Here is a 12,218-nt window from a genome sequence, read left to right on the forward strand (position 1 = left end):
CCCTGAACTTGTGCCTGTGGGCGGATGCTGCAAGGGGGGTTGACCTGTCAATCACTCCGTGTTTGTCGTGGGGCAACAGTCCGCTATACGAAATATCCCACGAGAACTTGGGAGAATTCACAGCCAGGCGTGCAAAGAATTGAATCTAATGTGTGGAATAATTTCCTAAATTCGAATAATAGAATCACGTTATAAGCGAAAACCCCGTACTCTGTTAAAAAAGAAGAAATGTGGAATAAAAACCTGCTCTGAGTAATTCTTTCGTTAACATCGGTTATTTGATCTGCATATGAATTGAATACAACAGTTACCTTTCCTGTAACACCCTTCTCTAATGCAAGCGTCACGTTACAATGTATAAACAAAGGTCTGTTGTTCATTCAAATTGCCATTGAGTAACATTTCCGATTGAAATAGCGACACATGAGTAATGCGATAAATTCTCAACATATGCTCACACGGCGTGGGAGGGGGTGTGGTTAAGCCACTTAAGCTCCGCCCATTCCCCCAAATGTATGCACATCCGCGGAGAAGCACATCGTCTTCCAAGATATTCTTGTGGAAGAACTGGGTGCAGACGACTGAATGTTAGAGAAAAGATTCTAGCGTCTGTTTAAGTGAGGGATTTGATTCTTTGCTGAGTTTAATCTCAGCTAGAAGGACGGCTGGAGCCTTACTTGCTGGCCGTTCGGACATTTTAATTCCCTGTACATGATTTTGTGTTGCTCAGGTGCCAGTCCCTTGGCTGGCACTGCCAACCTCTTTCACACCAGTAGAGTACCGAGTTCGTCCCGTAGAAATAAGGCCATGTCTACATGGTAAGTTGCGAAGCGTTGCTTTGTCTTTGTGGTTTCATATTTTTGTTTGTTAATGTTTGTTATAATGACTTTTCGTGGCTGGTGCCATTTACCATGTTCTGAAATTCTTCATGCTTTTTTTTTATTCCAGGCTGCTTCTCTTCATCTCTGTCATCGCTTTAGGGACCCTTTCTCAAGGCGTTAGCGCAGTGAGTACAACATAGTATATACATGTTATATTAACCAACTTGCATGTTCATAACAACCCTCAATATCGACTATTTTTACCAATATTTAATGTCGTACGTCGTCTATGGAATAACAGACTATGGAATTCGTTGATGAAGAAATTTCCAATCTCTTTCATTACGTTCTTGTTTACAAGAATATCTATTCGGTTACGTCAATAGATATGAGATTTATCCACACCAAGCGACGTCTAGATGCATCTAAACATAAAAAGTAAAAGTAGTATCTGCACAAATATGAACATAAGTTGAACTCTTCAATACGGCGGGTAAAATGACCAAGGGAGCATTCATTATTTTATTCTGCAAGTAGTCACGCCGCCGAGGCCGGCAGTCTTATCTGTTGGCGTATCAACAGTTGGGATGTGCGGGTTAGGGTATGTAAGTCTTTTCATTGTGTTGTTTATTGTTTATTGTTTCATGGCTAGCTGGTCACATCATTTTTATAGATAACATGGAGACTGTGCACTTAACCATAACTCTCTCTGATACTCTCTTCAAACAATGTGAACTGAAGCAAGGAAACTGTTGGTTATTCTTTTGAGTACAATCAAAACTGATCACTTAATCTGACAATATGGAAACTGATAATTAGTGTTGGTCACTTTGTTGTATGAAAAAACTTGTCTTTCACAAATGTAATGTTGAAAGTAATTTAGTTTCATGCATATATGGTTCAATATAGTTCATAAATGAAATCTGGTTTGGTAAACAAGCAAAAAAAACAAAACATTGCTCGGTTTCAGATTTCAGTTTGTAAATTCTGACATATAGAAATGTTAATATTAAATGTAAATGTTCAATTATACATAAAATTCATATGTGAGCTGGACCTAGTGGTGTCAATGCCAAAGGAATGCAGTTTCACAATTTCAAAATTTTATCCAAAATTGACACATATTATAATGCCAATTATATTTCCACTGTCATGATTTAAACTGAGAGTGAAGGTGTCTCAAAATGAACTTGTTTATGTCATGCAATCTCAAGCCCTTATTAATGTAAAATCAACCACTTTTTTCATCCCTATTTTATGATTTAATATTAACGATGATGAGCATGTAAGAATGACATTATTCAAAATATGGTAATTTTTTTCATTCAGTGACCAATTTGCAAATTTGCAGCTAAATCTTGTCTTTGAGGACTTTATTTAAGATAAGATTCAAAATTAGGATCATTTCAGTCATTGAGGAGCAATGAGGACAGCAGGAGTTGTCTCCCCCTGGTTCCTCCAGTCCTTGGCATTTCCCCATATTGCTGATTTCCTTCAGACAGAGGGGGTGACGAGATGTGGGGGAGGGGGAAGATGTCTGCCTCAGGGGAAATTCCACAGTAGAGGAAGGGAAATGTAACATGTAAGGGAATAGTTCAGTTGATAGGTCAGTATTATTTGTCAGATATACAACAGAACAGAATATACACTAAGGAAAAGCATGGGCATGCATTGGTACAACATGAAATTTTATGATTTACTTTGACATTTATTGCAATCTGTATTGTAACCTAGGACGCATAGATAACAGCATAATGCAGAAATCCAACAGATGCATGTTTTGACCCTGTTTCGTCCTTGTTTTAAATCTATCTTCTTAGATATGTGTACATCTGGCTTAAGATGATTAATTTAATTTATTTTTCTTAATGTTTTGAACTATGGGGGATTTTAATTCAAGACAACGGTGTATCAAAGTGTATAAATTTTCAAGAAATGACCCACAATGAGACAGGCATTAATTATGTACTCACTGTGAGCCTTTTCACCAGCTGGTCTTGTGTAACGAGTCTGATGACAACACACAGGTTATATCAGCAGGTTGTTTGGTGGGCCTAAGCCTCAGTTAAGTCCCTTGTTTTAGATTTGTTGACCGATTAAAGGGTAATCAGGACACACAAACAAGACTGACAAGTTGTTTGCACATGTGGTGACTGGGATTTCCCCAATTAAGGGCTACATTTTCCTCCTGATATTCCTGCCTCACAACTTACATATGGAAACATCCGACCTGTCTTTAAATACACACTCTATGTGTGGGAATCATTTGATATTTGATTAAATATTTCTTATAGGTAAGGGTTTGATATTTTGGTTTCTTATCTGATACTATTGGCAGTTTGCATAGACACTTTGCATGTGTGAAAGGAGATTGCATGAAATATGTTGTTTTGTGTTTGTTATATAGATAATACAAAATACTGTCACTCAATCATTACGTGTAATCATGAGTTATAATTAAAGTAAAAAGTGTAACACTTTTAGGCATTTATTTTTGAAGGCAATGAACAAAAGTACATTTGAAATTGTTTCACTGACACATTTTTTTTACATGTTTCAAGGCAACATTCTGTAGGCATGATTTTGAGAGCAATGCTTTACCGCGCGCTATAACCGAGTTAGCGCTATATTGACGAGCGCAACAGCGAGGGAACACTGTATTTGGATTGTAATGCAATAGAATGGTTATGAAGGGGCAACAGCTCTTTATTTAAACTGTTATCCAGAGCGATCATGGTAACATAGTCTGTCTTACAGACCCTGATAAAAAATTTATATCAAATACAGCCCATGCAAGTCTATAGTGTTTGGCAAGTCTAGATCACTCCAGTATCTGAAAATGAAGAGAGTCACTGGGATCCTTTTTATTATATTTTTATTAAGATAACTGAACAACTGTTTTTATGTACGATATGTTCATTTCAGAGACTAGATTTTAGTCTAATGGTAACAGTATCCAGACTTCAAGATGATATTTTCTTGTAACGGTTCATTGTCGTTGTCCTCGATCTGAACATTTACCTAAGACACAGCCTCCAAGTTACTAGAACCCTCCCCAGCTTCCCAAGTTGTTGAAATGAAATAATGGAACAGTATGGTGCATAAATTCTTGACCAAGATTCCATCCACAGTGAACTGACACAATGGTGGAGGGTGAATGTTTCACACCAGGACTTGGCAGGGTGCCCGTCAGTGTCCATCTTGATCTCATCACCTTCAGGTGAACATAGGGATGAGCTCACATGATACCATCACATGCCAGCTTCCCCAAACTATCTACTGGCGGCCATCTTGGTTCCCCATAACTGGAACTCCCCCAGTATGCCACATTGACTGAGAACTTTCCCTGACTAGATGAACATTACAGCTGGTGCTGATGGGTCCTGCAGGCTGGCCGGCCAGCTCAGGCCTTGGCAGAACCGCATCAGGATGAATATCTTCATCTTGTTGATGTGCAGATGAAAGAAAGAAAAGACTTGGTAAAAGATAAATTGGAAAGAGGGGATAACATTTCATTTGAATCTCTCTGTTTTACTTTTGCCAGTGTTACATAAGGTTTTTTGGAGGATGGTGTTGGAGATCATTTCATATGAGCCATCCAATACTTTAACCCATACCTAATGCATGATGACTTTTTCAATTAAAGTATGTGAAAGAAGAATATTTCTTAAATATCATAATAATGATGTGTTATAATATACTTGTTTAGCTCACTTACCACAAATACCTATCTTTATCTTTTTATCAGTCAATAGGATATAATCTTGATTTTATCATCATTCATATGCTCATTTCTTGATTTTATCATCATTCATAGGATAATTTCTTGATTGTATCATCATTCAATAGGATATTATCTATTTTATCATCATTTGAAGGGTGTTTTTAATACATCATTCCCAAATTTGAAAAATTTCTTCGGGGCAATCCATGTCCTATAAAATGAACTGATCTGAAACCCTGTGTATTGACTTCAGATATAGAAGGTTCACATACAGAAAACAAATCTAAAGGTTTATAGTCTAATGAATAGAGAAATTACGGATTGTGAACAGTCTCTGCACTGAAGAACAACATAATGGTGGCCGTGATACACCAACTCTGTTCACATTATATTTATGAATTCTTACCAAATTTAACACTTGTGTATTGATGAATGTACAGTGCCCTATCCAAGAATATTTCCCATATTGTCATCTGTTCTTGATGCCATCAAGATGTGTGTCTCCCAGAGGAAGTGATGCATGACATGTGAATTCTCCATGTAGTGTAGGGATAGGTCTCCTGTTTAGTAGGCGGTGCCATTGGGAACCTCTTGTAGCACTGAGGACACAGTGGAAAATGTTCATTACTCAAAAAATAATGTGTAGGGTGTTTTGAATAATAAATTCTTGACAGATTTTGTGCAGATATAGATGTGCAATATAATATGTGTTATTTATTACATGCTTTTCAAAGCAACATTTCGCAAAAAAGTATTTTGCTCATGTCTTGCAATTATGTCAAACATGTAATCCTTGTTAGTCTTGAAAGGTCTGATGGCAGTTCAATATTTTATTTCTATATCAAAATACTTTTTTCAACATTTATGACAATGGAATTCATGAGATAATTAAGTGAGAAAGGCTTTTCACACCCTCCAGTATTGCTGTCTGTAGTGCAAGATATGGATTCATCAGCAATGACATGAATTTCTATAATTCTTTTCATCATTCTGTTTGAGGAATAATGGTAGAGGTATTCAGAGTTGGTCTGAGACTAGTAAAAATCCAGAGGGACTGATTCATTTCTAACAAAATCTAGATATTTTGTATGAAACACTATCCAAAAGGATCTCTTGACCAGTTGGACATGACCAATGATGTCTACCCCTTGTATATTTCTTCAAAGGCGCCATGGTCTCTCAAGGTTCAGTTGAGTTAATTAGCATCTTCTAAAGGTTACCATCTACCTTTGGCAATTTCAGCCGAGATGTGTATCAAGTTTTATGGCATGTTAATTAAGTTAAGTCAGACATAAAATGCATTGATGGGTCTGCTGACCAGCCCATGTCCAGGCAGCAGGTCTGGCAGGATGTGTTGGAGGCAGGGGTTCAGGGGCCCAGGAAGCACCCCTGGGGGTCACACCAGGTGGTCAAGGGGCCAGACTTCTTGGGGGGGGGAATGTTTACAACCACTTACAGACACCACCGAGCAGGAAACTGTTCTGTTACAGCCTCTTATGTTGGATCCTGTAATGATCAAACAGAGCTACTTGAAGACTTGGGTGTTAATTCAATTGCCCGTTCATTATCTGCCATTAGCCACACAGGGACATCTGTGCTTCTAATGCATGTCTTTTGGTGGCAAAGGTGTTCTTCATTTCACGGAGACTTGTGTCTCTTATAGGGAACTGGCGCATGTCTGTATGACTTACAATGTTAAGTCAGGCACATTTCCTTGTGTCAGATGCTAATTGATACAATCAGCCCATGTTAGTTAACATGTGGTTCAGCACAAGATGACAGTGACCAGCTGTTATTACCACAACAATATCTGTCTTTGGGTGATTCTCCCTTTGGTGGGTGAAATGGTGTTTAATGTCTTGTTCAAGATCATTGCACTTATAAAGAATGCAGGGCCCCGTTCCACAAAGTGATCTTAGTGCTAAGTCGATCGTAACTCCCATTCTTTAACACTGGCTTACTACAGTCGTAGCGCTAAGATCACATTGTGAAACAGGGCCAAGGTGTGTATGGACCCTTGGAGGTTTTATCCTGTTATCCATGTGTACCCCACACAGAAACAGTTTCCTGACTCCGAACTGATCAGTGCTCAATTCCACACAGGGTAGCAACAACTACTGGTACTATCGTTTCACTTTGTTTGGTAATATGTGGCTGGGGATCCAACCACCGACCTCCGCTCTCAGGTCAGTTGCTCTATCCACTAGACCATGGAGGCAGCACTCCTTCCCTGAAATTCCTCTGGTGTTTTATAAGTTAAGGAACTACTTTGTGTATTTTTATTTTGATAAAAACCATGTTTTCACCCCATTGTGGATCCTCATCATATATTATAGCTAAGGAAATGACCAATGGGGTGTGCTGGAATCCATTAAAAAAAATTAAATGTAATTGTTCCAGAAAATTCTTGAATGAAATAATTATACTTCAAATAGTTGGAAAAAAAGAAATTGTTTGCCACAACAAATACATTGTTGCAAGAGGCTTATTTTGAGCAAAATATTTTGGCTCCAGGATTTGATTAAAAATCTGTGAACAGCTGCATGATTGCTGATGCATCATTAAGCAATAATTACTCACTCTAATTTAAAAATATCCAGTTTTTCATCAGTAACTGAAAAAAATATATAGTCACCATACAAAATCCCAGGCCCTTCCCCACCAGAATATCAAATTGTCGGTCCCTAAGTATAGGTCTGTCTAATGAGTTTTGAACTTTGGTGCCAGTTCGGTAACACTCTTCAACTTCTAGCATCACTAAAAAAGAAAGAGTTGCAGTTGCCTCCCCCGTGTGGAGCCCCTTCTGATGAGTCTTGATGCTGGCTTGATGGAGAGGCCTCCTCCCCTGGCTACCTCTGCCATACAGGAAACACCCTCAACTCTGAAACACAACACTGTCAGAATGTGCAGAGTCAGGGCTTTCATATACCTCTGATAGTGAGTGGGATTGCCATCACCGAGTCCTACTCACACTAACCCTCACATACGTGGCTTGGCCTGCTGGTGCCGTCAGGCAAAATGTCCAGTCTCCTTCAGTCACTGCATCCGGTCTCCTGAATGCATCATTGATGCTGCAGCTGTATTTGGGATGGTTCTAGATGCATGTGCTGTTTTCTTTGATGTTCATTGAAGCATCATTCTTCAGTGCATTTCTTACTGAAGTCCATCCATGCAGCCTTCATAATGCACATTTGTCCATTCTATCATCCTCCAGATGTTATTGAAAAAAAAGGTTCCAGGATTCCTTAGAGTTGGGATGATTCAGCGATGCATCAGTGTAGCCTGTTGTTAAATTAAGCACTATATGTTTCTCTATATATCTTTGTCTTAATCATAAATTATTTACAACCAAATATTAAACAAAATGTCTCCATCTCATGGAGCCCATTTATTAGACTCTTTATCATTTGTGATCTCTTGACATGTGAAGATTATTTGAAATAGAACATCTTTTTGGTAAGAATTGGGCAATTTCCTGGAATATATAGAAATCTAAAACTTGTCAGTACCGCGATTTTGTATCTGTATGGTTGCAATGATTCAATAGCTGTTTGAATTTAATGATTCAGCATATGTGTGAATGCAATGATTCAGCAGCTGTATGTGAATGCAATGATTCAGAATCTATTTGTGAATACAATTATTCAGCAAGACCCTATCATCAGCCCAATTTTGAATGCAAAGATTCAGCATATGTGTGAATACAATGATTCAGCATATGTGTGAATACAATGATTCAGCATATGTGTGAATGCAGTGATTCAGAATCTATGTGTGAATGCAATGATTCAGCATATGTGTTAAATAAATGATTCTGCATATGTGTGAATGCAGTGATTCAGAATCTATATGTGAATGCAATGATTCAGCATATGTGTTAAATAAATGATTCAGCATATGTGTTAAATAAATGATTCAGCATATGTGTGAATGCAATGATTCAGAATCTATGTGTGAATAAAATTATTCCGCAAGACCCTACCAGAAGCCCAATTTTGAATGCAATGATTCAGCATATGTGTGAATACAATGATTCTGCAAGACCCTATCACCTACCAAGTGTAAATGCAACAAAGGCCTGCAACAGTTACATTGTTTATGACGATGTGTATGTGAATGCACCAGGCCAGGTTTAATGTGTCTGGCCGTGTGAGTACAGGCGTGTAACGGCAGCCAAAGTGAAGTATGTGTTCCCCATTCCCTGCATTAGAGTGGAGGAATAGTCAGCTCTTTACCCGCCTGCCTCAGACATGTGGTAGATATTAAAGTTTGAGGCTCTCAGTTCGCTATGACCTTCAGGAAACAGTTTTGCATTCCTCAGCAAGAACCAAATTCGGCTACCTTACATAGGTGTGTAAAACACGCATGTTGAACATATCATTATTTGCGACATTTTTCATGAATTTGTCATCACTATTGTCATAGATGTTTTGTTTTAAAACCTTTCTGTTGTGTGTATGACATTGGATATGTGTCGTGCTACTTATACATTCGACTATAACCCTACAAGTATAAGAAATAGTGTAGCTATCAACCCCATATCCTGTTGTAAAAGCAAATTACTTGCACATCAGTTGTTCTGTTTCATCATAAGAAGCCCAGTAGGCTTTATGTTGAAATTAAATAGTGGTGTGAAAATGTGGGTGGTTGATAGAGCGTGTGACTCGGTTATTTTATGGCAGCCATATCTCAGATGGTACGCCAAGAATATTTGTTTCACATAAAGACACTTGGCACGACAGTGTGTTGGGAATCCTTATCAATCACCAGGAACAAAATTGTACAATTTTGTGAAATCATTAATGATCATGGTTGAATGGAACTCCACAAATCAGTACAGATGCTAATGGTTGCAAGTCTTAAACCTCAACCAACTGAACTCAGACTCCGAAAACAAGTTGTTAAACCTCTTTTGACCCAAGACATGTTTGAAAGTTTAGCTCTCCCCAGTTTCCCTCCCCCATTGTTGTAGATTACACACTGGGGTAGCAAGCACTGCCTTCTCCGCTAGGCAGTGACTCAGCCTGCAATGTGCTGTACAGGCAGGGACCCTACACCTGCTCGGACTCCTATATACAGCTCTCTATCTGTGTTTGCCAATACACACACACACACACACGCACACACACAAACACAAACACAAACACAAACACACACACACACACACACACACACACACACACACACACACACACACAAGCTGGTGTTTTGTTTTTGTCTTATCTCACATCCAGAACAAGTTATTCTCACTCACCATCACTGCTGTCATCAGTGTTCAAAATTATATTTCTACATCTTTCACCCTGTGTCAAACTTTTCTGCCCATGTCCTAAGTATGAGCATTCCTCTTTGGCCAGACAGATTGAGGATTGATAATCTGACACCTTAGGAAGAAGGGTTCACTATGAAGGGCTCCAGACTTAGAGTTATGTGTTTGATCATGACAGTTCTGTCAAAGGCTGGTTTGTGGTAGGGTGATTTTAGTGTTTGATCATGACAGTTCTGTCAAAGGCTGGTTTGTGGTAGGGTGATTTTAGTGTTTAATCATGACAATTCTGTCAAAGGCTGGTTTGTGGTAGGGTGAGTTTAGTGTTTGATCATGACAGTTCTGTCAGATTGGTTTGTGGTAGGGTGAGTTTAGTGTTTGATCATGACAGTTCTGTCAGACTGGTTTGTGGTAGGGTGAGTTTAGTGTTTTATCATGACAGTTCTGTCAGACTGGTTTGTGGTAGGGTGAGTTTAGTGTTTGATCATGACAGTTCTGTCAGATTGGTTTGTGATAGGGTGAGTTTAGTGTTTGATCATGACAGTTCTGTCAAAGACTGGTTTGTGATAGGGTGAGTTTAGTGTTTGATCATGACAATTCTGTCAGACTGGTTTGTGATAGGGTGAGTTTAGTGTTTGATCATGACAGTTCTGTCAAAGGTTGGTTTGTGGTAGGGTGAGTTTAGAGTTTGATCATGACAGTTCTGTCAGACTAGTTTGTGATAGGGTGAGTTTAGAGTTTGATCATGACAGTTCTGTCAAAGACTGGTTTGTGATAGGGTGAGTTTAGTGTTTGATCGCGACAATTCTGTCAGATTGGTTTGTGGTAGGGTGAGTTTAGTGTTTTATCATGACAGTTCTGTCAGATTGGTTTGTGGTAGGGTGAGTTTAGTGTTTGATTAGACAATTCTGTCAGATTGGTTTGTGATAGGGTGAGTTTAGAGTTTGATCATGACAGTTCTGTCAAAGACTGGTTTGTGATAGGTTTGTTTGATCATGACAATTCTGTCAAAGACTGGTTTGTGATAGGGTGAGTTTAGAGTTTGATCATGACAGTTCTGTCAGACTGGTTTGTGATAGGGTGAGTTTAGAGTTTGATCATGACAGTTCTGTCAAAGACTGGTTTGTGATAGGTTTGTTTGATCATGACAATTCTGTCAAAGACTGATTTGTGATAGGGTGAGTTTAGTGTTTGATCACGACAGGTCTGTCTGATAGGTTTGTGTTAGGTTGAGTTTATCATTAAGTGTTTTTGTTGTAAAATGTTATTAAACTAAGAATGTCAGTCTGCAATTCTGTATGCCAGTGGTTGGTTTCTGTAAAGATGTATACCGTATTCAACGTAATAACCGCCCAGGGCGCTCTCAAAAATAGAAATAGGGCGCTCTTATTAGAATATAATTTTGGTGAAAGAGTTGAAAGATCGTAAATTGGGATTGTTCACTAGCCAATGTATTAGCAAATATCGCCATGGGCGCATATTTGAGCGGGACGCTTATTACGTCAAATACAGTATTCTTAACTCCTTGTTTACTTCTGCATTTCTATACATGGTGAAGGAGGACCAGGGACAAAACAGTGTAAGAAATGCACTTCGTCATCAAAGTCAACTAGGACACTGTATTTAAGGCAAGGAAACCAGCCATCTCGTTTTTCTAAATTCAATTTCTTGTGTGTTTTGCTAGTCATGGAAATGGTTGAAATACCAATTCTTGGAAACTTGTCACATGTACATAAGTTATCCTGCAAAAACACTTTTGCTGAGAATGAAAATATTTGTGTTTTCTGTGTCCTCGATTAGCACAAAGGAACAGTTGTTGGAGCTGTAGAGAGGCCTGTTAGAGTGCAGTGACACTGATAACCTATGCTAGAAATATGTAGACATGTAATCATATATTCTGGTTAAGGCTGATATGTATACAAATAGAGGCTTTGGGAGAAGTGATAATTTAAGCCAGTTTGCATAAATGGGTTAAGGAAGATTGAATTGTCAGATAGAAGCTGGGAAATCGAGTCTAGTTCAGGAAATATACATTACATGAAACAACACATCCCACAGCTGCAGAGGAGTTGATGCTGTAGTTCATTCACGTTCAGGATGGAGAACTGCTGGTCTGAAGTCTGGATCAGTTAAAGGTGACCTCATCTCTGCCAAAAAGGCTGGGACTGTATCATGATTGGCCATCAAAATAGCAGTTTCTCTATCTGCAAACTCAAAGCGTACAAACTGAATTTACAAGTAATTTACAAAATGTCTGCTGTTTTAGAGAATCAAGTCTTGATACTGCAGTGTCCATTATACCAAAGATCGCCTTTTTCCTGAGAATCAAGTTCTGACACTACAGTGTCCATTATAGCAAGGCTCGTTTGTTTCAGAGAATCATGTATGACACTTTGTGGAATGCACA

At 38.6% G+C, this 12,218-nt stretch overlaps 1 protein-coding gene across 1 annotated transcript in view; it reads left to right on the plus strand.

Annotated features, from left to right (window-relative positions):
• Positions 1–526: 526 nt before the first annotated feature.
• LOC139447491 (collagen alpha-2(IV) chain-like) overlaps positions 527–12,218 on the plus strand; it is a 76,750-nt gene continuing 65,058 nt past the window's right edge. Inside the window, exons 1-2 of the mRNA XM_071228891.1 lie at positions 527–818; positions 949–1,006. Coding sequence (XP_071084992.1) covers positions 712–818; positions 949–1,006 — 165 coding nt within the window. The 5' untranslated portion in view covers positions 527–711. The remainder of the gene's footprint in view (positions 819–948; positions 1,007–12,218) is intronic.

The sequence above is a fragment of the Haliotis cracherodii genome, unplaced genomic scaffold, assembly GCF_022045235.1.
Source record: "Haliotis cracherodii isolate W230 unplaced genomic scaffold, xgHalCrac1.p SCAF_7, whole genome shotgun sequence".
NCBI lineage: Eukaryota > Metazoa > Mollusca > Gastropoda > Lepetellida > Haliotidae > Haliotis > Haliotis cracherodii.